Source organism: Ambystoma mexicanum, chromosome 8 (assembly GCF_040938575.1).
Source record: "Ambystoma mexicanum isolate Mex_15411 chromosome 8, UKY_AmexF1_1, whole genome shotgun sequence".
Lineage (NCBI taxonomy): Eukaryota > Metazoa > Chordata > Amphibia > Caudata > Ambystomatidae > Ambystoma > Ambystoma mexicanum.
In genome coordinates, this window is record NC_090929.1 from 913,684,829 (window position 1) to 913,712,455 (window position 27,627).

At 45.6% G+C, this 27,627-nt stretch overlaps 1 protein-coding gene across 2 annotated transcripts in view; it reads right to left on the reverse strand.

Moving 5' to 3' along the window:
* CDHR1 (cadherin related family member 1) overlaps positions 1-27,627 on the reverse strand; it is a 712,137-nt gene that overhangs the window by 525,422 nt on the left and 159,088 nt on the right. For both annotated transcript variants that reach the window (XM_069610819.1, XM_069610820.1), the window contains exon 3: positions 15,004-15,149. In XM_069610819.1, the coding sequence (XP_069466920.1) occupies positions 15,004-15,149 (146 nt within the window). The remainder of the gene's footprint in view (positions 1-15,003; positions 15,150-27,627) is intronic.

Sequence of the window (27,627 nt, forward strand, 5' to 3'; positions counted from 1 at the left end):
CTGCAAAGCAGGCTCCCAGTTGTTCCAGCACCGTACCCCGCACTCCTGGCACTTGTTGGGACTGTGGGGCTCTGGATCACAGAAGGGGTGACTCCAAGTGTAAAGGTAAGGCACTTGGAGTACAGGCTGTCAGCCTGACCTACCCTTACCCCGTGTCTCAGGTGGAGGCCAGTTTCCTCCCCTCCTCTACCGGGATCACATTTGGTGCTCCGGTAGAGATTTCCTTAGTGTCCCTTGGGGCCTGGGACCAGTATGCAGAAGTACTGGCGACTATCCCACAGAACACCCATAGGTTTTTGAGAAGTGTCCTCTTGAATGGCCAGCCTTCTACTGGTTTGAGAGACACTGGGGCAAGCATGACAGTGGTGGACTGGACCCTGCTCAAGCCAGAGGACTATGTAGGTGCTCCTCTGAGAACCACCAGGTTAGCTGGTGGGCCTCCCAAATTATCGCCTGTAGCCTTAGTCACACTCATGATTGGAGACAAGACAGCAAAGCTTCCTGTCCTGGTTCAGGACAATGTCCCTGCTAACATTCTGTTAGGAAATGATCTAGTAGAGTTGGGGTTGATCTCGGATGGTCTTCCCATGACTGCTGCTGCAGTCACTAGGTCACAGGTGACACCGGGTTTGGCTGTGAGTCAGGTACCCGAGCCAAAGGCCTAAGGTAAGAAGAAGGAAGACCAAGAAGGCCACCTCTGTGGAGGGAACACCTTCTCTTCCTGCTGTTCCGACAGCACCCATTGGGATCCACGCTCTGGACGGGCTAGGTCCAGTGGAAAACCCAAACTCAACTCCTGTGGGAGAAGAGACAGAAGACTCTCCTGTGGGAGCGGTTCTCAACCCGGAGGATCATCCCGACCTTCAATGCTTGTTAGCTGAAGGGGGACCCTCCCGGGCAGACTTCTGTAAGGGACAGAGAGAGTGCCACTCTCTCGAGGGACTGAGGAAACAGGCCCTGTCCCAGGCACAAGGAGAAGTGCCTAGGACATTCCGGATTTATTGGGAGGGTGAGCTCCTTGTTAGTGAGCCCACTAAGCCTGAACCTGGTGCCCTCAAGAGGTTGGTGGTACCCCAGGTTTACAAGCCCTTCCTACTGCAGTTGGCGCATGAGGTGCCCTTGGCTGGTCATCTTGGGACCAAGAAGACTAAGCAGACGCTCTCTGCCCATTTCTACTGGCCATGGATGCGAGTAGAGGTGGAGTCCCACTGCAGGACCTGCCCAACTTGTCAGTTGTCTGGCAAGACTGGAGGCAGTGTCATTGCCCCACTGCAGCCATTGCCAGTGGTTGGCACACCATTTGAGAGGGTGGGCATCGACATTGTCGGTCCCCTTGACCCTCCCACTTCAGGTGGACATCGGTTCATCCTGGTCTTGGTAGATCATGCCACCAGGTACCCTGAGGCAATACCCCTTCGGACTGTTACTGCCAAGGTGGTTGCCAGGGCTCTCCTGGGCATTTTCACCCATGTTGGATTCCCCAAGGAGGTTGTCTCTGACAGAGGATCCAACTTCATGTCTAGTTACATGAAAACCATGTGGAAAGAGTGCGGGGTAACCTACAAGTTCTCCACCTCTTACCACCCCCAGACCAATGGTCTGGTTGAGAGATTTAATAAAACTCTCAAGGGCATGCTAGGGGCTTTGGAAGAACCCCTAAGGAGGAAATGGGATCTCCTCCTGCCATGCCTGCTGTTTGCTTACAGAGAGGTACCTCAAGAGGGTGTTGGTTTCAGCCCCTTTGAGTTACTCTTTGGACAGCCCGGGAGGGGGCCCCTCGCCTTGATCAGAGAAGGCTTGGAAGCCACCCCTCCAGGTCCCGCCAAGCAAGTGGGGGACTATGTGTTAGGCCTCAGACGGAGGATGACACAGATGATGGGTCAGGCAACAGCAAATCTCAAGGCCAGCCAGGAATTGAATAAGTACTGGCATGACCTTAAAGCCTCGCAAGTGGATTGGACTCCGGGACAGGAAATCCTTGTGATGGAGCCTACCAAGCCTAGAGCTTTGGCAGACAAGTGGACTGGACCCTTCAGGATCATCTCCAAGATGGGCGAAGTCAATTATCTGGTTGACATGGGAGCCTCTGGGGTAGCCCCCCAGGTATTCCATGTCAACAGGCTCAAGCCTTTCCACCGACGAGCAGAAGTCTCATGTCTCTTGTTAGTTTCAGGGCAAGAAGAGGATGAGAGTGAGCCCCTTCCTGATTTGCTGCATAGCAACCCTCAGGATGGCTCAGTGGAGGGAGTACATCTCTCTCTGGATTTGACAACAGAGCAACAGAGGGCCTGCAGGGCTTTGCTCCAACAGTATGCCTCTCTGTTTTCACTGACGCCAGGCCTTGCACCGTGGTGTAGGCATGAAATTGACACTGGTGACAGTGTGCCTGTCAAAAGCAGATGCTACCGTATGTCAGATACCGTCAAGAACCACATCCAGGCTGAGGTCGCCAAGATGTTGGATCTGGGTGTTATTGAACCCTCAACCAGTCCCTGGTCCAGTCCAGTGGTCCTTGTCCCCAAGGCAAGTTCCCAGGCGGGTACCAAGGATTGGAGGTTCTGTGTGGACTACCGAGGAGTCAATGCCGTCACCAAAACTGACGCGCACCTTTTGCCCAGGGCTGATGAGCTCGTGGACACCATAGGTGCTGCCAAATTTGTGAGCACCTTTGACCTTACCTCAAGCTATTGGCAAATAGCTTTGACGGACCATGCCAAGGAAAAGACGGCCTTCTCAACACCTGAGGGACTCTACCAGTTTAGGGTCATGCCTTTTGGGTTGAAGAATGCCCCTGCCACCTTCCAGAGATTGGTCAACCATGCGCTCAGTGGGCTGGAAGCCTTTTGTGTGGCTTACTTAGACGACATTGCCGTCTACAGTTCCACCTGGGAAGAGCATTTGACACATCTGGATAAGGTGTTGCAGGCCTTGAAAAGGGCTAACCTCACTATCAAGGCCACCAAGTGCCAGTTAGCTCAGGGGAAAGTTACCTATCTTGGTCATGAGGTAGGAGGGGGTCAAATCCAACCTCTCTCCAGTAAAGTACAGGATGTACAGAACTGGGAGACTCCCACTACTCAAACCCAGGTGAGAGCCTTTTTGGGCCTCACTGGGTACTATCGCAATTTCCTGGCAGACTATGGAACCATAGCTGCACCCCTGACAGCTCTAACTTCACCCAAACAGCCTAGAAAGGTTAATTGGACCGAAGACTGTCAGAGGGCCTTTGATGGCTTGAAAGAAAGTCTGTGTAGGGCACCTGTGTTGTGTGCGCCTGACTACAGCCGACCCTTTATCGTCCAGACGGATGCCTGCGACACCGGAATTGGAGCTGTCTTGTCCCAGTTAGATGACAAAGGGAGAGAACATCCTATCATATTCATCAGTAGACAACTCAAGGGTAGAGAACTTAGGTGGGCTACTGTTGAAAAGGAGTGTTTTAGCATAGTTTGGAGCCTTAGTCGTTTTAGGCCCTACCTTACGGGGTCTACCTTTAAGGTCCAAACAGATCATAAGCCCCTGAAGTGGCTTATGCAAATGAAGGGTGAGAATCCGAAATTGCTCAGGTGGTGCATTAGCCTGCAAGGGCTAGGCTTCACCATAGAGCACAGACCAGGGAAGAGTCACGATAATGCAGATGGCCTTTCCAGAAGGTATGTTGACCGTCTGGATGAGGGTGTCTATCCCGTGGGAGATTAGACACCCTCCACCTCAGTCTGGGGGGGGCGACTGTGATGCTGGAAATGCATCAGAGGGACAGGGCCTCTGAATCCTTGTCCTTTACTGCTTTTTATCGTGTGTCCTGTCGTGTTTTCTGCCCAGGAGTCCATGTGGGACTCCTGGCAGTGCAGCTCTCTCTTTTGGTTTGGTGAACAGACCCATGGGATACCCTTATGGCACCCATGGGTAGGGGTACAACCCTGTGCCCCTAGTGTATGTTTTGGGCACCTGTGGGTGGCCCACAGAGCAGGGTATGGGCTGGTGGCAGCCCCATGCTGAATTTGACAGGTGCTCTGGGTGTCCTCCATTTTAGGATACCCAGGCCCTGCCATTGGGATCAGTGGATTCCTGATAGGAAACAAGATGGCCCCTGTGGCCTCTTGCTTTCTATTGCCTGTTACCTTGTTTCCCAAAGTCCTGGGAAGCCCTGACTCTGTCCCTTCCCCCTGACTGGCTGTTGGGTGGAAGTTCCATATATGGTGTTGTTGTGAAGGCCCAGCTAGACTGACTGGAACCCTCCCAGTGACTGTATGTTGTGGGTACCTCCTGTGGGTGGGACCTGGGTGAATGGAGTGTGTGACCAATATACACTCCTTGTTGTGGTTGTCTGGTTTCTGGCATGAGAGACAAAGACTGAGACAGCCCTGCCCGAAACTGGCCTGAATGCAGTGTGTAGTGTTGAATGGCTGGGTACTTGTCCCAATCCACATTCCTTGTTGTGAGTGTCTGAAAGGGAGGAGTGTGGCCTGAATGCACTGTGTGCCTGATTGGCTGACTGACTGCATGAATGCCCTTCTGTATGATTGGCTGCTGAGTGTGTGCCAGCAGTGTGGATGAGAGACAGAATAGTATATCTGGGGACCTCTCACCACTGGTAATTGTTCAGAAGCGTTCTGGAGCTGAGTCTCCACTCTAAGAGTAACTGGAACTGCTGATCCTCGACGCCCAGCTGGAAGAAGAAGACTTGCTGCTGCATTTGCTTCGACCGATCCGAAGGCTGCCGAAATCGTCGAAGACTGACCCGAGAGAGGACCTGGTAAGGCGCCCTCTTCCCGTGCTCCGAGGGACCATCGAGCACCGCTCCATCTTCGCCGAAGCGCCCTAGAAGACAGACCCTCGAAAGGCTGCCGACCCGAGACGGGACCGCCGAGGAGATCGAAGTGAAGCACCCAGACATCGCCTCCGTCGAAGTCCATTGCCGTCGACCAGGGTTCGCAGGTTTGTGTAACCGCTGGAGGCCCGTCGAAGTTGTGTTGCCCAGCCGTGGGGACCACTTGACGCCGTGCCGCCGACGACCGGAGCCGCCCGCTCCTTTGCCTAAGAACATTCGAATCGAAGGACTCCCTCGTCCGCACCGTCGACCGCTTTATCCTGCCGGAGAAAGTCGCGGACGACCAACGCGCCGAGGAGAAACCTGCCGGTGGGTTTCCCGCCACCCAAAGACCACAAAGACTCGAACGACTCGACACCCTTGCTGGGCCCCCGTCTCCACAATCTTTGCGGTCCAGAACAATTGTCATCGAGGTGCCCGGCACGCCTCTTCCTTGCAGGACGCCGACGAGCACCGCTCGGACGAAGCTGCTGCCTCATCGACGCCGTTCACCCGTGTTCTCCGTCGGACGTTCGACGACCTGTGTCTCCCGCTTTAAAGGGCAGGCACTCAAGAAGGGTCGTCGATTCCCCGACGCCGAACGCCGAGTTCCTCGACGGACGTTCGACGCCCCGTGTCTCCCGCTTGAAAGGGAAGGCACTCAAGAAGGGTCGTCGATTCCCCGCCGCCGAACGCCGAGTTCCTCGACGCTTCTCGACGCCTCTCGACGATCCGTGACTCGCGCTTGAAAGGGGGTCGCTCAAGAAGGATCTGTCGACGCCTCTTCGAAGAACTCGACTCCACCAGGTACATTGGGGGGGTAAAAACATTATAGGAGGGAATAAGACTTGCAGAACAATATATGGACTGGGCTTGTGCTATATCTTTATTTTACAGGTTGCCCAGGTGGGGGGATCTCCACACAGAACTGTGTCTAGTGGTAGGGGCCAGTATTCTGCCTATTGCTCAACCATCTTATTTTCTCTCCTCTCTCTATTGCTGGTTTCACTCTATTGATCTGTGTGACATTGTTACAGTATTGTTGATGCACTTTAATGAGATCTAATACAAAGGGTGGTACCACTTTAGAATTGTATATATTTGCCATTGTTGATTTTCCTAAGTACAAAGTGAGTTATTATGATAAGTGTACATAACCTTGAATATTGATTATATAAAGACTGTGTTCTAACCAATACAGTGTGTGGACATTCCTTTGTGGGGGCTTGGGGACTACACTGTACTTAAGAACCAGCCTGCATCACCTCCTGAGAAGCTAGGCCTTGATTGCTCGAACATAGCTACCGAATAGAGAATCTAGGCTGGGGTCCTCTGTGCCTCCCCTCTACCATATAGAGAGCAGAAGTACAGACCACCCCCTACCAGTCCTTTACAGGCGCAAGGGGGTTAACGGCACTGGTAAGGATGCTGGTGCCATTAACGCCCTACCGCTGCACTCCGAGGTCCCTTAGCGGGAGCCGCTAATGGACCAAGGAGCTAATAACGGGCCCGCTATTTGCCCGCATTGAGCCCTATGGGCGCTCGAATGGGAATGGGGAATGGTATTCAGAATGGGGATTTACCTGGTCCGCCAAGGTCGTAATGTCCAGGTAAGTCCCCATTCCGACACCACGGACCCAGACACAAGTTTGGAGGCAGCCATGGTGCTAATAGGAAATGCGCCCTTGGGTCCTGTAAACATTAACCAGTGAGCTTATTGTAGACAAGAGGGTCATTGGCATGCACAATGCCCGATCCTCCAGCAGAGGTCAAATAACACATTTGGAAATATGGGTAGATGATACAGAGGTCGCCCAGGTGTAGGGGTTCCTGGTAGAATTCAGTTTTCACAGGATTCACAGCAACCTTTTTCACAGGACAATCGAGCATCGAGTGAGGATAATAGAAACATTTTTGATCATCCTTCTGCTGCTTACCTCTCTGAAGAACTTCCTTTTGACGACATTCTGTTTCGCTAGGATTGCCCGAAACAGGGTTTGGAACCAACGCCTATTCCCGTTAATCAGAAAGGTCCCTACATTGAGATGTTAGTGGGAAATAGGAAACAACTATTTTTGATGGATACAGGAGCACAAAAGTGTTCCATTTACCATTTGCGGGTTCCAAACATTCCACTGTCAGGGCAAACCAATGGGTTTTCTGGCACACCAGTTGTCTGTCCGGTTTCTTCGCCGGTACTGATTACCTTGTGTCCATTTTCGGACCATTGTCCATTCCTTTTGACTACGAATTGTGGAGAGAATTTGTTGGAGTTGAATCTGTTGAAGGAATTAAATGCGTTAATTCATTGTTCTTCTGACAGGGTGCGTTTGACGATTTCACCACAGCAACATTCTGTCTCTCAATTCTTGAGCAGACCTTTGCCGCCAGAATTTAGTGATGTTCCGGAGTGTTTGTGGGCTATTGATGATAATGACTTTGGTGTCTTGCAAATTGAACCTGTTAAGATTATCTTGAAACATGGAGTAAAGCTGCTATGTATTCCCCAGTATAAGATCTCAGTCGATGGTGAGCAAGCTTTGAAATGCATCGTCTCTGATTTTGTGCATCAAGGGGTGATTGAGGAAATTGCAGGTAGTTTGTACAATAGTCCGATTTTACCCATGTACAAAAAAGATGCAATTCCTTTTCATTTCATAATTGATCTACGTGCCATCAATAAGATTGTTGCTCCACAATTTCCAATTGTGCCTGATGTGACGACAATATTAACCATGATCCCGGCTTCAGCTACTCATTTTAGTGTTGTGGATAAAAAGAACGCTTTCTTTAGTATTCCTATACACAAATACAGTAGATACCTGTTTGCGTTCACCTTAGGGGGACGTTTGTTTACCTTTACCCGTGTACCGCAAGGTTACACGGAAAGTCCTAGTATCTATAGTAGGGCTTTGAAAGAGCAGTTCGATACCCCTGAGTTGCCCTCTACTTGTACACTGCTTCAATAGGTTGATGACTTGCTTTTAGCTGCTGACTTAAGGAGCGCTTGTAAGGAGGGCACTGTGTTGTTGCTTATTCATTTGGGTAAACATGGACATAAAGCTTCACTTAAAAAATGTCAATACTGTTGTCAGGAGGTCGCCTATTTAGGCTATCTCCTGTCAAAGGAGGGAAGAAGGTTGACGCCTGAATGGATAAAACTAATTTCTAGCATGTCTGTCCAAATACGCAGAAGGAAGTTAGAGCCTTGATAGGAATGGCTTCTTACTGTCGGCAGTGGATCCCCAGTTTCTAGTGATTAAACCAATGTTGGCTTTGACGAAGGGCATTTCTTCGCCATTGCCGTGGAATTTGGAACACCAGCAAGCATTTGATCTGCTCAAGACTGCATTGTGCTCGGCACCAGTTTTGGGCACACCAAACTATGAAAAGGCCTTTGTGTTGTATGTTCATGAATGTGATGGATGTGCTTTGGCTGTATTAACGCAGGAACATGGAGGGAAGAATAGGCTGTGCGGCTACTTTTCTTCTGCCCTTGATCATGTATCATGCGCTTTGTGAAGATGTTTGCGAGCTGTCACTGCTCCTGCTGCGTCCATAAAACAGAGTGAGGGAATGGTCCTAGACCATGCTTTAACCCTGATGGCACCTCACTCTGTAGATATTCTACTGAATAGAACACAAACGCAAAACCTCACCTCCGCACGATAAACGAGATATGAATTGATCTTGTTTGCACCGCACATACAAATTAAGAGGTGTTGTGTTCTTAATCCGGCTGAACTTTTACCTTTCCCGCAAGGTACTGCTTGCAGTGACGAAGAGTCACATGACTGCCTTTACACTACCGAACAAGAGACAAAGGGTAAAATCGATCTGAAAGATACTCCTTTGAACAATCCACAAGGGGAGCTGTTTTGCGATGGCTCCTGCTTCAAACTTCCAGATGGTACATCCACAGCTGCTTATGCAATCACTACACTGAGCATGGTTGTGGAAACCAAGAGAATCATGCATAACTCTGTGCGGGCCGCAGAGATTATAGCATTGACTCGAGCTTGTGAACTTTCCGAAGGGCTTACAGTAAACATATATAAACTGACAGTCCGTACGCCTTTGGGGTGGTTCACAAGTTTGATAGACTTTGTGCAGAAAGAGGTTTCTTGACTTCACATGGTACAAAAATTCAACATGGCTCCTTGATAGTATGGTTACTCTCTGCGCTTGCACTCCCGACTCAGCTAGCTATCATAAAATGCGCAGCGCATCAAAAGATTGTAAATGATGTAGGAAAAGGGAACGCTTTTGCTGACCAGATAGCCGAACAGACTGCCACTGATCTCTCTTCAGAAATGTATACTTCAAGGGAAGCCACACATGCCTGTACTTTGGATGAGGGTATTGATTCGGTAAGGGATATTCAAGCCGATGCCACATTAGAAGAATCTAAGAAATGGGCTTTGCTTTTCGCAAATGGGTTGAAGCCTATCCTGTCAAAGATGCCACAGCTGTGACCACAGCAAAGACTATGCTAAAGGAATATTTTCCAAGATTTGGGTTGCCGAGAGTATCTGGTCGGACAATGATCCACACTTTATCGCTGCTGTAATTCTGCAGATATGCTCGGGATTACAGATTGATAAGCGGTTCCATTCGGCTAGACATGCTCAGAGTGCTGGACTAGTAGAAAGACACAACGGCATCATCAAGAACACGCTCGCTAAGACGTTTGCCGGCACCAAACTAAAATGGCGGACGCCTTACCAATCGTGTTCTTATCTATGAGAACAACTCCTCAAACTAGGACTGGGCTCTCTCCCTTTGAGGTGGTTATGGGTAGGCCAGCTAATATTTGGAATGTTCCGAAGTCTCGTTCTTTACGAGACATCGAAAATGTACTTCTCTCTGACTACTGTGGCTAGTTAACTAAAAACCTGTATTTGATTTATCACCAGGTGCGAGAGGCTTTACCTGTATGGTACGAGGGCCCCGGGAGATTGGATCCTCACGAAATCGTTTGAGCGATCTTCTTGCCTCGACACCTCGCTGGCGGGCCCCTTCCAAGTTTTGCTGGTCACACAGACTGCGGTGCGGGTAGCAGGCCAGAAGCATTGGATACACGTGTCGCACACCAAGAGGATTCCACACCCAGTGCCACATGATACAGAAGATACAGAACCCCTCACCAATGCTGTAACCAACGATCACGAAGCAGCAACCAGCATCAAGAATGCATCAGAGACTCTCCCTGAGCCCGTGAGGTCTGGGGAAACAGCAATTTCATCTCCACACTCTCCAACAGTTTTGTTTCCGGAAGTTGTTCCGAATCTTGTTTCTGATCTTGTTTCCGTTCATTCGCCACTTCCAGTGGGAAGTGACGAAACGTTGTTCACAGATCACTCAGTACCAGGGATCACAAGGTACGATCTGCGTCCGAGGAAATAGACTTACTGCACGGTTCAGCTGTGCCATCAAGGAAAATAATTGAAGGGCTTGTCTTTTTGGCCCGATCATTTGTACATAAGGGGATTCTGTTGGCTAGGGTTTGTGGAAGCACTAAGAAAACGCTCGGCCTGGAGGTCGCCAGCAAATAACATTGGTGCTTTCGTTTGAAGAATACAATGCCTGCAACCGCTCCCGCATGCACAGAACAGATAAGAAAATATGTGACCAACTGCGAAAATTCACAATCCAATGTATGGGCCTCGAAAAACATATTGCTGTCTTGTGATAATGTTAATTAGTTTCACAATAGTCATTGTCTTAGGTTTCTGGTATCTAGAAGAAGTACATCCGTTTGAGAATGTGTTACCTACTGAAAATGTACCTACTGTTTCTACTCCTTTCGTGCATCTGCATACTCTATCTCCTAGAGCCTCTCAGCACAGACAGAGTTATCACAACAACACACTATTACTCATCATGAATGCTACACATGCCATTTTTAACAAATCTAATTGTTGGGTCTATTCACATTTACCGCAACACAGGGATAAGGGGCTAGGTTGGTATATTCATCATTTACCTTTGACAACTGCATGCTATGCTTCTCTTAGAGGACTATTCGTTGGCCGATGCAATGATAGCATCTCGGGGAACTTCGATGGGACCAACTTGAACAAGTTTGAAAAACGTGTTCTGACGCCCCTGGGATGCTCGCTTTTTGCAAATAGGAGTAAGCTTAATGTTGCTTCTATTAGGCCTTCTGATAGACTGTCCCGTCCTTTTCAATCTTTGATCTCTATCAAGATGGCTCCTATAGGCAATAAAGATGTCACGCCTCCTTCCTACACTGTTAACCACAGCCCTGATTCAGTTTCTTTCTGCATACAAAGGAATGGTACTCAGTTAATGGTTGATTTTAAAGGTTGTGCCAATGTTGCGAAGTTGACTGGCGAGGACAGACCCTTGTATGTAGGCAAACCTGTCTACTTTGTTTGCGGTAATATAGCATTTCCATGGTTACCCAGGGATTGGCAGGGAACTTGTTATCTAGGGATTCTGTTACCCGGGGTATTCATTTCAAGTACTGTAGAGATGTCAAAGGCTCATCCGCGGCGAGACGAGAATGGTGACACTTCAGCACAAGTTCTAGGAGATGTAGCTAAATCCTTTGTATCATTTTGGGGGCAAATAATGAACTCATATCAGGAGACTAGCGAGAGTACTGGAGAGGACCATCAACCGGACCTCTGACATACTTTATAATATGACTCTAGAACAGAAAGCAATAAGGTTAGTAGCACTTCAGAACCGGATTACATTAGATGTCATCCTGGCTGAGCGTGGTGGGGTATGTAAATTGGTGGGGTCCGCTTGCTGTGTTTTCGTTCCAGATTCCTCCCCAACTATCTATAAGGCAATACAGAATCTGCATGTCCTAAGTTCAGAAGTGCATGTTCCCGAGGGAAACTGGGATCTTAGCGCTTGGTTCTGGGACTTCTTGCGATCTTGGGGATGGAAACTACTTTCGGTCTTGCTGATTATTTTAGGTATTCTGTTTCTTTGTTGTTGTATACAATGTCTTCCTGGTATGTGTTCGATGTTAGGAGGATGTTGTGCACAAGCGATGGGTACATTAGGACATAAAGTATACACCCCAGAGAAGATCTCCAATTAATATGTGCTGAAAGAAATCTTAGTATCTGATTTTATGGCAATTGATATCTCCGATAGTGATTCAAGATGTACGGACATTGAGACGTGGAGTTACTCGTAAAGAGACTAGAAGTAGTTTAGCGTTTGGCTTAGGCCAAAAGGAGGGTTTGTTAATCAGGATATTATATCGTGCCTCCTTTTATTCTATATATTGGCCTAAGCCCAGCCGCTCTGCGAAGAAATCCGCATTGCAAAGTTCCGATCTTAGATCGATTTAGCCGCCATTTTAGGTTCATCCGCCATTTTGATTCTCACTCCAAAGTCACCCTGTGTTCTAAAATGGTGGAAAATGTTCTTCTGCTTGTTAGGGTCATGTAATGAGACCTTGTCCTTCGTTGACCTGTAGATCAAGGATTACCTGTGCCAGCGAAACTGATCCGCGAGCATATATTAAGCACAATGTTGTTTAAATACTGCATGTGAACACTTGTTGAACTACATTGTTTAAAACATGTACGAAGGCTTAATGTTAAATCCAAAGATACACTGTTGCCATTGTGACTTATTTGTGCATAAACTAGGAATATTCCTTATGCATATAGGTGAATACATTAGAAGTGATCTCGGCACAAACCCCTAGCCCGAGGAATAATTAAACTGTAGATGGGCTGGACATCATGTTAGAAATTGTATAAAAAGAGTGAGTGTTCTGATGTACAGCCCACTCACTTCTCACACCGAAAGGGCTGGTATTCGCTGTGATGTACTGAGGGCCAGATAGCTATCTGATACTTTGTTCCTTTGAAAACTGTTCAGTTGTAGAAATAACGATCTGTGTATCTTTGTAAGCCCGTGTTTGGTGTATTTCCTTTTGGGTTACTCAGCCTCGATATTCTCTTTTTGCTTTTACATCCTTACCTGCAGTGATGGGGGCCTCTGTGCCACCGATAAAGCAGCAGCCCCAGGAGAAGTATAGCTGCAAGACGGCAGAGGATGCAAGGTGACGGCAGCATTTTTTTCAAGGGGAGCCTCAAACGGCACAACACCAGCTGCAAGACGCAGCAAGGGTAGCCGTGGTACCAAGGGATGCCACCTCCTTCACAACACCGGCAGGCTTCAGCAGACAGATTGGTGGACGGACAGTGACGTAGGGAGAGGAGGACAGTTGTTGAGATCAGTACGGAAAAGGGTTAGGTGTGAGAGCGTGTGAAAGGACTATGCATGATGCACGGCGTAAGAAGGCACCATTCCCCAATTCCGAAGACTAACCAACGTTAGGAGAGTGAAAGTTAGAAGTTCCCTAGGGGGACAGATAGCCAGCATCTTAGGGAAAACACCTATAGTGATAATTAGAAGAACAGATAGGTGTTACCGATCTGTAGTGAGTAACAGCCCAGTAGGGATGTTTGGGGCTGGGAGGTGGGTTCCAGGACCGGGGAAGTTGAGTGAGGAAAGGGCTGGCCCTAGCGCCAATGTTCCCATCCAATTAGGCCCTGAGCAACCCGAAGAGGAAAATAAACCAGCCATTCTGATAAGTAAGTTTAATAAACACACTTGGAACTTGACGTTAGGAGTCAATGTGGTTATTGCTGATGGGCCGCCCCATCACAATTTATACACAAATGTATGGTGTGTTCTATAGTGCTAAATTAGCTGGGATGCAATGGGGTGCTGTTCATACAAGAACATGTGGACACTATTTAGTGAAAAATAGGGCGTATGGCAGAAGGAATCCCAGCCAAAGTCCCATGATTGCAGCAGGCAAGATGTTCTCTGTAGCAATGCATCTTGATTTCCTTACTGTTGTCTATGAGGGGGAGCCATCCTGATCTATATGGGGATATTGCTCGAGCCTGTGGGTGCATACTAAAATAACGCTCGTTTTCTTGTTTTTTCCTTGCTCGCATTTCTTGTTTGCAGGACTGGTGATGTCACAGTGTCTTCTTTATCAATGACCACTGGAGCTAGTGACCGTGTTAGAGATGATGGTACTTCGGTCATCAGACAGGCTTTCTGAGGAGGTGATTGAGAGTGGATGAGATAAGGTGAGTGGATTCAAAGACGCCTGGGGGTATGCTTGGACGCCATGAAGGAAGGTTTTTCTACCTCCTAGTTGGGAGGGAAGACGAGCTGGCCCGAGAGTCCTGAAGTCTGTGGTTCGGGTGAAAGGCTTCATCTTACACAGGCCGCCGATGTGGTTCCCTGCAGGAGAGGTCGATATGAACATTGGTGGAAATGGCCGGGGCATAGACCGCATCAAGGTTAATTTCTGTAGCCAGATGCAAAACGTAGATGTGCTTGGATGAGCTGCAGAGGAGGATGAGCTCGGTCCTCGTGTGGGTCAGCTTGTAAACGTGGCATAATAATGTGTGTTGAATGCGGTGCCCTTGTTTATAAGTGTGTCTCTATGTGTGAAGTGCAAGCGTGCATGTGTTCTTGCGTGTGCCAGTGGGTGCATTTCAGAAACCTTGAAAGGGAACATGATCGAATGTATAGCCATTAAACACTTCATAACACACATTTGTCTCTTTTAATTAATAATCATTTTTGGGTTCCGGATTGGAATTCAACACAATTATCATTGGAACAGAAAGGCTTACACATGTCACAGTCTGCGATTTGCCACATTATAAACCCATCACAACAAGTACAATTGTCAATTGACAAGTACAAGCCCTCTTTGCAATAATATTCATTCACAGAGCAAAGAACAATACCTTCTACTGAACAGACACTACTTAGAAAACGTATGTATAGTCAAAAAACATTTTTGTTGTTTTATTATTTTTGTTTTTTTAATTATAAACCCAGGCATGCCTTGCAGTACAGAAAGTATTATTGAAATCACTCATTTGAGTCAATATGAAGGTGTGGTGGGATAAATGGGACATGTATGCTTTGTTACTGACCTAGGCACATAACTGGCACTTCCTTCAGACAGCCACTGAGCAGGTTCACCACACACACGTGTGTTGTGAGAAAACAGTATCAGAACATCTCGAAATACTGTTACATTTACACTGAATCCAATAGCTGCTTAGGCTCAAAAATATCACGTTACCATTTCTGATAAAATAATAATAATACAAATAATGCTAACAATAATTATAATGGTTAAAATGCTTAGCGATTACCTCTCTATCCAGCTCTTCAACCAGAGTGATATTACCAAAGACTGGGTGAACTGTAAAATATGTCTTCGCCCCAGGTTTAAAGGTCATGCCATATGTCACTGGATGTTTTTCCGGGTCTGTTCCATTCAGCGTGTATACGTGCGTGCCTGTAAAAATGCACACGAGAGGGTGAAAGTCACTTCATTGAAAGTGTAGCAGTGAAACAGCTATTACGTCAAGGTCCGAGGGATTACTAGCGTATCACTACATGAATGCATAACTTGTTTGGAAGGTACTGTACACAAGCAACATTCCATGTGACCTCTATTCCTTGATAACGTTCTCTGTGGGACACAAACACTCATTTCTGTGGGGCACCTGGCAAGGGAGGATAGCTCAGCGGCAACGTGCTCGCCTTGGAAGCAAGACGACACGAAGCAACACAGATTCGATTCCCGGGTCCGCACTTAGAACCCTCTGGGTATTTAAGCATGTTATAAATACGCAACTAAGACAAAAAACAATTACGAAACTAAAAAACAAACAATTCCTGTAACAGCGCCTCGATGCCCACGGGCTGTGTGAGCGCTTTAAAAATGCAAATAAACAAATAAAAAGTGAATTGAAATTCTCTTTGCAGCAGAGTATGTCAGCTCGGCTACTGGCAGGCAGCTTTCATCCGTTACAGTCAAGGTATCTTAGAAAATAATGCTTTGAATGATAAGACATGAATGTGGCAGTCTAACCAGGGATGTAATTTCACCAAAATGCCTGGGGTAGCGGAAGTGACATCACTCGATCTCTGATGACATCACAGGAGGTGATGTCATTTCACCCTGCCCCAAGTGACATGACAGGAAGTGATGGCACACACATTTCACCCTTTGACAAAACAGGAAGTAGCATAACATAGCATTGGTTCTCAGTAGACTGGGAAAAATATGGTTACAATATCTCTGTAATATGATATGCATTTCATACAAGAATGGATCACCACATGTAGTGTTAATATCAGTGTGATAGGCCCATATTACCAAATTACTGTGAATTTAAGCAGACATCCAACACAACAACCTGGACTACTGTACATCACTCGGGCTCAACTGTAAACAGACAGAGCATCATGAAGAGGCCTAAACCCCAAAGCACAGACATCCAGTGTCTGGCCACAGACTGGGAACACCAACTGACCAGCAGAAGACAATCAGAGGCTATACCACTTGATGCTTCTACACTTGGACAATACGCTCAGGGACTTTCTTATCAATAGTGCACTTCGAACCATTACACAGCAGCCTACTCCTGCCGGTTACCCAGAGCCTGAATATCCCCCAACCATTTTCACCACGGGCACCGCACCATCCACTGCGAAATCAAGCAGGCAGAAGTAAGGCTGTAGAGGGTATTGAGCAGAAGTGAACAACGCAGAGGCTGTAAACGGGAGACCATTAAAAACATGTGTATGTGGCAGAGCGAGTTAGTGTCACTCCACAGCTTCGGCGACTAGTAAGTGTAGGAATGTTGTCCGTGCAATCCTTTACTTAACCTCACAGGCACTGGTGCACCCAGACTGCTCACTGGATTGCTGAAATACTTATATTTATTGTGCTCACGCATGCTGGTTTGACATTTCCTTTGTGGAAACATGTCAACATATGTTTGTGTATTATTATAAAACAGTGAGTTAAACTCTATTTTTCTAATTCCATACCAATCACACTGGTAATTGGAGTGATGTTATTAAAAGAATGCCTAAGTAGCTGTTTTTCATGCAGTCACAAGGCTGTCTTGCCTACCTGTTTTAGAGAGTGTCCCAGTGTTTTGGTACTTCGGTACAAGGCCTGAAAGCACAACACAAAAGCAAAAGTCCATTTGTAGAAAAAAAACATTTGGCATGACCCCACCCCTCCCCAGGCTGTAAGACCAGAGGTGGGATACTGTATGTGCATCGATCTAATCACAAAGCAGTTACATTTATTATATAAGATGCTTGGTTTTGCCGCAACCGTGACATATTTGACACTGGGCCTCATTATGAACAGGGCAGTATTTCCTCTGCCCTGTTCATATCCTTATCCTTATCCCCACTCGCTTTGGTGGTAAATCTGCCAAATTTTGCGTCATCGGATGGCAGTGTTGGTTCCACTTTTGGAGTCCTGTGGGACTCAACTGCGGTTTTGGAACATTTACCTTGGGCGATAATTCGTTCAAGTAAGCGTTGGACCTGGTTACAGCCATTGACAGATCCATTTCACATTGGTTACATGTTTTACTGATGTACAAGTATCTTATTTAGTTTTAGAACGTTGTATCAAGGAAATGCACATCATTCTCTGTTGAGACAGCCATACTCGACCTCATGGTCACAAGACTAAGGTACCATTTACTTTGGCGTTTAAACAAATTTGGTGAAGAGCAGCGCGCATAAGCATATTATTACATTTTTTTTGTTGTTTTTCTCTTTTTCCACTTTTCATTTTCTGCACACCACCATGCACTGTATTGATACTTCTCACTGATACAATTGTGTAGATTTTGTATATGATCATTTGATGATTTAATGCAATTACATGTTGACATGCAGAGGCAACAGCTGGCCTACTTTTCTGTTGAAAATTAAAATTACTAATCTGATTACGCACTATGAAGGTTTTGATTTTGAATTCTGATTTTACATTCAGCATCGAGCTTGTCAGAAAATACTCGAACTGATGTTTACATTTTTGAACTTTTGCAAAGTTTGTGAGCGACTGATTAGCTGAGTGTTTTTTCACTCAGTTTTCTTTGTGCTACAGTTTTTGGGTCCAGGTGTCTCTGGACTTTTTTTCAGTCAGCTCCTTTAAAATTAAATTATCTACACAGCAGAAACGGAAATGATTTGTATTACTTAGTCCATCTAGTGGTGCCCGCCTTTCCTCTTTGTAATTTCTTTACAGCCACTTTTTTACCTCACCGCTGCATCATAATGAGGCCTTCTGTCCTCACACATAATTTGAGCCTGGTGGACAACAAATATATACTTTCAAAGCTACTAGCTGCCAAATTTGGTGAGCTTCCTGAGAAGTATGTGTATTGATCAGTCAATTGAATGTCTCCAGCTTCCTGTATTATATTTAGAGTGTTAGAGGTTCTGAAATACATCTCTGGTTTTAGTATATGAGGAGAATGTAAAGTAATGCGGTACTGTGAAACAAAAGCTATTTTTGTACTCTACAGTACCTTCACCAAACAATACTGTACAACACGCTGGAATAAATATGGATGCAGGATTACTTTGTGCCTTAGGTGGGTCACCCCCCTTCAGGAGTCAGGCCATTGCTAGACAAGACTCAACAGGAAACTGGCCCGAAAGGAAGAATCAGCAATGTTGCCATGCCCTTGTCTATTGGAACACAATCCCGGTGGCAACTGGGAATGCACCAATGCCTAAGATCTTACTCTTCAGTCAATACCTAAGGGCCATCTGGGTTTCCTACATTCCCACCCCACAAACCACTCCATGGCCAGAACAGCCAATGCCACATATTGTAAACCCGTTCCCGTCCCTCATGCGGTACCATTGAGACATGTACATCGCTCAGTTGCTTCCTAGCTAGGTTTGTGCTGTATAAAACCCCAAATACTGCCAAAGTAAATGTGTACAGCAAACACACACTTGCAACAAAACTCCAGTATTGTTAATGCCAATAATAACATAATATTGTGTAATTTTAAAGGTGGACGCCACCTTATTTTTAAAGTTTCCACTCTCTGGGCGATTGCTGATGTGCGTGATTGGACCCTCTTCACTTCTTGCTTGATCCGTCAGGGGCTGATGTTAATTCTGCACTTCTGGTGAATCACCTCTGTGTCCCAGTGACGCGGTTGTGGTTTTGCTTCACGGTATGCAACTGATACAAGCAGCGGTGTCGCTAGGGAGGGCTTGGGGGGGCCATGGCCCCCCTGTGAAACCATGTGCCCCCCCTTTTACCCCCTGCCTAAGACGAGCAGTGACCATATTATCCGCTTACATTTGTCTGTGCCCCCCCTACCTTTGTCTTTGGCCCCCTCTGTGCCCCTCCTAAATTTGATTCCTGGCGACGCCACTGGATACAAGCAATAAGGAGGCTATCTGTGCTAAGTTGCTCCCATTTTCTTGTGGAGGTCAGGAACGGGGTATGCAGACGGTTGCACCCTTGCCTAGTGTGCCGGCACTTGAAGTTCTGAGTGGATGTGTTGTGTGTGAGAGCATAAACTGTGGATGACCTGCATTGGAATAATTGAGAGCTCAGTCATGAAGGAATGTTAACAGAGTAATGGAACCGAGGCAGATGTAAATGGTCACTGTGTCTGGGAGTTCACCTGAAGCTCGGAGGTGAAGAGCTTGAAGCCACTTTGAAAATCAGGTGACAAAGGAAGGGGGCGGTCTTGGGCAGCCACTGGGTGAGGGTGAAGAAAAGGGCCAGTTTTAAACCCATAAATAAGGCACGTAATGATGAAATGAAGCGTGTTTAAATTTCGTTTGCACTTACTGTGTGGCACAGTGGTGGAAATGGGATTTGGGGAAATCATACACTGTCAGAGTGTGCTGCTCTCACGTGAAGAATAAATAATTATGTATTTATTTGAGTTTTCGTAACGCGCTAGATGGAAAAAAGATGCTTCATAGAGCTTAATACTGTCTCAGTGACAGTACATCTGAAAATACTAGTGTCAGTTTAGGAGCTGCGGTGAAAAGGAAACAAAGAGCACTGAATTCCACAATCATCACTTGTGTCTGCTTTCATGCTATGCTTCAGTCAAATCAGTCGCATTATGCCACAGTCACTAATTCAAATGGTTGCCTTTTTCCATTGGAACAATGTTGGAGACATACAAAACTATGATCATCCCCGCTCTGGCACCGGGCCCCTTCTCCATCTCCTGCTGATAAACATGCCAGTCCAGGTTAGCCCCCCTCACTGGTGCCCCCCTGGGAACGGTTGAAGGTACAGCTGGGCAAGGGGCAGTTTACGTTGGTGGCGGCTCCCTTGGCCACCATCTTCTGCTCCCTCCCAGATGAAGTAAATAATGCCTACTGTAAGGGGTAGTCACAGTCAGCCTTTCACTGTGATCTGGATCAGCCCAGCAGAGGCTTCACAAGCGTTGCCAAAATTTAACTGGAAGTGAGGTTGATCTATTGTACAGCCTTCTCACTTGTTACATATGCACAAGGGCCAACCATCTTGGAATGGTGTGCACTGTCTTTATTTCAATAATGTACTGGTTCTAAGTTGAAGTAGGGGAGCTGGAAAGCCTCAATTGTATATCGGGGGACATGGGCTCTTAAAGGGACAGCCCAGGAGCTTTCTTTAAAAAAAAGATTTCCAGATTTTTTTAAAAACCTTCTTTTTACAATTAAATATAGGGGTCACAATGGAGATTGCAATGGTCGCCACTGCAACCTCTGGGGTTGCATCTGTGACCCCAACATGGCATCCCGGAATCACATGATGGTTTTGGAAATAACCGGCGTCAGACTTCTATTGCGTTGTAAACAGTTTGCAGTACGGATGAAAGTGGTTGTGGGTGTGAAGGAAACCAGCAGGCATGCAAAAAGGAGGATGCGTGATGAAATAACATTAGTACAGGGTTTAGAACATAGATCATTCAAGATAAGTGGTAAGTGCGGATGGGAGAGTAAGGTAAACAAAACACAGGTATGTATCATTTTGCTACAGGCCATATTACATGTGGTGCCTGGATGTGTTGAGTGTGTGCTTCTGCAATTTATAAACATGTGTGTTATCTGTGTTTGCATGTCAGCACCAAGGACAGAGGCAGTACGCACAGAGAAACACACATGTACACATATATACATACATGAATACATGCACACACAATCAAAGACACACACACACACCAGTTCCTTCAAATATGTCTGTCTGGCTGCCTAACAACCATATCTCTGTGCTTAATATTTCTCTCATGCGCACATAGGTATTGCTATACAAAGACTAATAAATTAGGAAACTATGGGCCTCATTGACAAACATTTTCACTGCAGAAAAGCAGGAGATCCCCGAGATTTGCAGCTGCTACCTCTTACCTGATTGTCAAACCTTTAAATAAATTAAGCCCATCTGGGGATGCCTGTAGCAATCTGAGATGCACGTCAGCATATTTATGTGAATCTCCATTGCATTTGAGCATCTCAAGGACACTCAAGGCATCTCCAGATTTTAATTTTCTATTTTATTGGTATTGTTTAAAAGTGCAGATCTAGCTTGTGAGCAGGAGCCTGTATAGAGTGGGGCTAGCTAGCATTTGGGCTGACATATTTGACCAGTTGTGCAGTGTGGGGTACATTGACCCACTCAGCAGAATTCCCATTCTTGATCAAGCTGCACTTCTGCAGTGAACAGCAAAATGGCTGTGCTGGATCTTTGGAGCACCATTGCCCCGCATCAAAAGGGCTGCACCATCTTGCCAAACAACTATTGGGCAAGTTGGAACAGAGAGCACACTGAGAAAGGCCACCAGTATGTGTTCCTGTGTGCACCAAAGGAAGCGAATTGAAAAGCAACGCTGCTCTGCTGCTTGCAAAAAGTTCCCGTTGAAAAGGGAATATTTTACATTGAATAGGATGCTGTTCTGATGCTATTTTCATCTATTCAACATCACATTGCTTTTATCAATGAAGCCCTGTCATGCTCATCGATATCCAGATTGTGCTCTAGCAGAAGAGAGCATTATCCTTGAATGACAGGCTGTGTCAGGCCAGAGCTGGGAAATTAACAGAAGCTTTACTTTCAGCCGCACGGGAAAATGCTTATCTTTAGGGGTTACAAAATGTCACAAATAAATGCTTCAAAGAAACACTAGCTCTATGGGTATATGTCAATGTCAGTGAACCTGTATCTTGAACAAATTGCTGAATAAAGAAACTGACTAGGGCTGCAAAACAATGTTGGGAAGTCAGATGGAAGAGAAAACCTTTTAAAAGAGAAATCCCAGCAGCATTCACCATGTGTCAAAATGGGCTTTCGCAAACCAAAAAATGAAATGCCTGTTTTAAAAGTACAATATTGAATACGAACATGTCCTTGCACAGTAATGTAAAGGGGGTTTTGCTGGGAAACATATATGGGATGTTTTATTGAACAGGCTTGCTTCTGATTCAGAACAAAAATAAAATTAAATAAAGAAATAAAGACATGAACTGCCTTCTGAAACTAGCCAAACATGTTCTGCTTGGGGGGTTGCTAGCAACAGAAGGAGCTACAATAGATCTGGGACACATGTGTGCTAATTGCTACCTTTTAACATTTTGAATGGACCAAAAGCACTAAACATCCCATGCCCATCAGACTTTTGTCTGGGCAGAGGCTTCTTACAATAGAGATTCTGCAACACATGCGTGTGAGATAGGAAATCACATTTCCTCGAAACTTTTACTGGGAGCTTCAAACCAACTCAAGAGCAGCCTTGAAAGCTATGCCCTTATTTGGTAGACAATGCTGACCATTTGTCTCAAAATAATATTTTATTAATAAACTTTAAAGACTTTTGTCTCTGCAACAGGACTTTGCAGGAATGTAAAAATTTAACAGTTTAAATGTAATTTTTGTGGCTTTTAAACAAGATGTGGTAGCCTTCACTGCCATACTGGGAACAAAAATGGCAGAGAATTGGATATTTTGAGAAAAGTGTGCATGATGCCACTTTGAAATTCAATACTTACATGCCTTATGATAATCTATACCCATGTATAAAGTTATAGAATTTTAGGTCAAATATTTATCACTGAAAATGACGAAAAAGTATTAGGTGGACGAAACAAAGTCTCACAAACTAGAGAGTTGGACTGTCATGCTCTGCGTGAAATATGTAATCTGCCTAGGTAATTTGTAAAAATGCCACAATTGCGTAAATGTGTGATCTATGTGAAGAAAGGTTTTAGCTAAGGTAACTGTGGGATTATCCTATGCATTATAAAGCCACATCATAAAGCTAATGTCATGTCCCTAAAAATCCAACCAGCTGACAGCAAGGCGGTAACAATCACCGCTGACCAATCCAGTTGTTTAGAGGCATGCACAGCTAAGCCTGCCCCACTGTAAAATCCTATGATGTCACGATGCCTTATAAATGAGGGAGGCTGACAGAACTCTAGACACACTACCTCCAGTATTTCCAGCCCTGTGTATCCTGATATTCTACATTCATCTTGCCAGATTCCATTTTCTACGGCCAAAGCATAGCTGACCCTTTCTCAGCAAGGCCTAGATCTAGAATTCCCACTAAAAACCCCAATGACAAAGGGGAAAAGCTGTGGTACCCCTTTTGGGGAGCATCCTGTGGCCAGACTGGCTTTTTGCCCACTAACTGCATCCCCGCTGTACCCCTGCCATCCAGCTGTACTTGCTATCCAGTGACCAGACAGGACCAGCTGTTGTTCTGCTAGGAGAGTCCGCCACTACCCGGTGACCTGAGCCTTGGATTCCAGAACCCAGTTGACTGTATCTAATTCCAAATTCAAGAGCAGATTGTGAGTATTCCCCATCTGATAATACATAGCCTACCCCATCTCGACCCTTTGTCTTTGTTCTACACTCTAAGTAATCCTGTCCATACCCTGGTAACTTGTCCAAAACTGTTAGAATTTTCTGTACACCCCGTCCTTGATTCCTAGTGCTAGCGCCATTCTTTCATTCACCCCATCTTGTAACTCCTTAGTAATATTTTTTATAATTTAAGTAATTTACACATAAAGAGAAACACAGCATGGAATGGGTTAATCCGGCCGCTTAACCTGTTTGATGGGAAGCGCTATCTTCTTGATAATCTAGTATAAGTAAACTGTCTTTTTCTTTCCAAACTGATTTTCTCTCTTTCACGGCTTTATTTTTTCCAAAACCGAACCTCCTTTTATCTTGCAAATCTCATCCAATTCTTCATCTATAGTCATCCTTTCACTTCTAAATTGTACCTGTGATGTGCATCTATTCCCCAGCCAAAAACCGCATTCTGATTTCGAGTATTTCACCCGTTTTTCTTAAAAACTATTTTTGACATTTTAAACTGCAATTGAGAAACATGCAACTTCCCAACGTGTCATTCGGCTGCATCGTGTTCTTACTTTCAACTTGCTTTTGAACTGTATGCCTTTTGTTGATACCTTGCCTTGTGGTTGCTAGTGTTTATACACTGCTGCTATTGTGAGAAATCATATTTGCCTCATTGATTTAACCGTACATTAATTAATAATTTGTCAATTTTCGAGTGTTATTTCATGCCATTGCAAAGGGCTTTCAAATCTGTTTTGACTCTTATTTTGTCAGGGAAGGTCGGATTGTGATTCTGTTTTCTATCTCATATCCTTGACTCATTGCTGCTTCTTTCTATCCTCTCCAAATTCGATTCATTGGTATTTGGGAGAGCATTGCAGGGGAAATCTTAACTCAGGTGCTATCTACCCGTATTTCAAAACTGCTCCTATTCATTGGTTCTTTGGATATGTTCTTGTGGAAGTTTAACCAAGTGTATTTCAGTGGTTTTCATTGTAATTATCACCCAATTGGTGATTGCTGCCCAATATTAAAATGTGTGTGATTTCTTTAAATTTTAAAATAAATAAATATTGCATTCTCACCAGCTGGCCTGGTTCATGGTCCATTGTGACGCAGGGTATTTGTAAAAGGGTGTGTGAGATGGGTTGTGTGCCATCTCAATTTGAATTCGTAGAAAATAAAGAGAAAGCATTCCAATTGTGTGCTACATCCAAGGCTAGGGGCAACGGTCCTGGTCCGGTGTATGTTGATCTATTGAAATCCTTCACAGCAGTACTGTGATCGCAGGTCTGTGTGTCAGTATGTGTGTGCATTGGAATTAGCCCTTGGTCAGGTGTTGAAAAATCCATGTTTTGAGACATTTGTGAAATTGGAGAATTGTGGCAGCATTCTGAATGGACACTGGGATCGAGCTCCATAGGTTGGGTGCAATACTAGTGAAGGATTGTTTGCAGGTCCTCTCTTTGCAGACAAGTTGTGATTGAAGCTGGTTGGTCGATTTGCTGTGCAAGGAGCATGTGCCACCAGATATGCAGAGTATAGCCTCCAGGTAAGTTGCCATGCTGCTCATGACTGATATGTAGATGATATATGAAATCTTGATCAGTATTCAAGCCTGAGTGGAAGCCAATGCAGTTTGCGTAGGACAGAGGTGATTCAGTCAAATTTCAGTGAACTCATAATAAGATGTGCCGTAGTGCTGTGGACTGCTTTTAAGGTAGCCAAGTTAGCAGATAGGACCCTCCGTTAGGAGGGCATTTCCCCCATCGATGTGCGAGACCCCAAGGGCCTGTACTATGGTCCATAAATCCTGGAGCGGGAGGAAGTGTTTGATTTTGAAAAGTGAGTAGAGTTGGAGTCAGGCTGCTTGTCCCTTCTTGGCAATGTGTTTCTACAAGGACAGGCTGCTGTCAATGGAAAGGATATGGCAGAGTCAGAGGGTGTGGATCATTTCCTTGTAGGCGCATATCATTGAGCCATTGTTGGACAAGTTATTTTTAAGCGGGCGGACCGATGTGGATTAATTCAGTCTTGGATGGGCTTAGTTTGAGGTAGGCAGTCGACTTCCAGGGTTGGATGATGGCTAGGTAATCGGGGAGACAAATCATGTACTATGAACTATTTACTCTCATGTACATCTGAGTATCTTCTGTGTATTGGTGGATGGCTATATCAGGATCTTTGAGGAGAGTGTCCCAAAGCTCCATTTAAAGGTTAAAAAGGGTTGGTGAGAGGATGGAGTCATGGCGGACTCTGCAGCAGACCTGGAGTCAGTTAGAATGCAACATGTTTATCTGGACAACTCCAGTGTCTGCTCGAGAGGTTGGAGGTATCGAAAACTGCAGAATTTGCATTGGAATCCATTTCTGCCCGTTCCATGAAATCAACATTACATTGCGACTGTGACTGAAATTTCGCTTGGTTTTGTGCAGTTTTGCGTGCAGCGTGGTGTTTCGTTTCCATGCTGGTTTCATGTAGCAAGAGGAGAAACTTCACACAGGTCTTTTTTTTTAATATGTGCTAGTTCCATGCAGCAACGTGAGAACCTTTGTGCGTTTTTTAAGCGTGTTAGTTTTGTGCAGTGCCATGAAAAACTTTGCACAGTTTCTCGATTCGTGCTAGGTTCATGCAGCAACATGAGAATCTTTGTGCGGTTCTTTTCCAATTTTTTTTAGTTTCGCAGAGACATGCAAAACTTTGCATGGTTTTCTTTGATCCATGATAGTTTTGCACAGCGACACTAGACACTCTGTGCAGGCCTTTTTTTGATCTGTACTAGTTACGCACTGCAGCACGAGAAACTTTGCATGTTTTTTTCATTCTGCGCTAGGTTTGCGCAGCAGCACAAGGAACTTCTTGCAGGTTTTTTTTTTTCGATTCATACTAGGTTTACACAGTGGAACGAGAAACTATGCACTGCTCTTTCTGATTCATGCTAGGTTCGCGCAGAGGCATGAGAATCTTTGTGCCACTCTTTCAGATTTGTGCTGGGTATGCAGTGACACAAGAAACTTTACACTGATCTTTTCGATACAAGGGGGTGGCGGAACACCGGATTCGGGAAAAGCAAATTGAAATAAAACAGATTTCGCTAATGAGGCTGGCGGAACGGAATCTTACAATTTCGCCCAGCCCTACTAGGAGGTAAACCAATTCAGGACAGTGCTATATAATCTCATTCTGTCAGTAAGGAGGGCCAGGAGGATGTGGTGGTTGACGCTGTTTAATGCAGCTGAGAGGTCAAGGAGGATGAGAAGGCATGAGTTGCCTTGTATTTGATTTGGAGGGCATCATCCACAACCTAGTTGGTGGCTGTCTCAATACTTCACGTACTGTGGAACCCTGACTGATAGCCATTTAGGAGGTGAAGTTGTTCGATTTTGGCGAAATTGTTGTGTAATGACTATTTCTTCCAAAATGTTGCCAATAAACATGAGGTTCATAATGGGCAGGTAGTTGGGCAGGACATCTGGACCTAGGGTTGCTTTTTTTTTTTTTTTTACAAGTGGTCATATGTGACCAGTCTTGAGGGTGTCCAGAAATTACCCTTCTGTGAGGGAGGCATTAATGATACTGAGGAGCGCGTTGAGCACAGAGACGGTCAATTGTTTAATGATGATGGCCAGGATGATATCGTCAGGGTAAGTAAAAGGTTTGAGGGAGGCAATCATTTTTTGGGGTTCTGGGGGAGAGAGTGGAGAGATGTCAGTCCCGCATTACTGTGCATGCTGGAGTGCAGGGGGCGCTAAAGCTGTAAGGGGTTGATTTGATGATCTCTCGGATTCTGCCGATTTTTTCAATAAAAAATATGTTGATTCTGTCACATCTTTCCTGAGTTGCTGGTACTTTGGGGTTGGGTGAGGATTGGATAAAATGCTTTACTACTTAAAAGATGACCTTGATCCTGTTGAAGACTGCTGCAATGGTGGTGGAGTAGTAAGCAGCTTTGTCGTCTGTAATCAGAATCCTAAGGTTTGCAGGGAGAGATTTGAGGTTAGTGGTTACAGTTTTGTGCCACTGTTTCTCTAGGGCTCTGATTGAGCGTTTGTTGGAGGCAAGCTCATGGGTGTATAAAGGGGCAGATGGTTTGGTCTTCGTGTGGCTGATTTCTAGG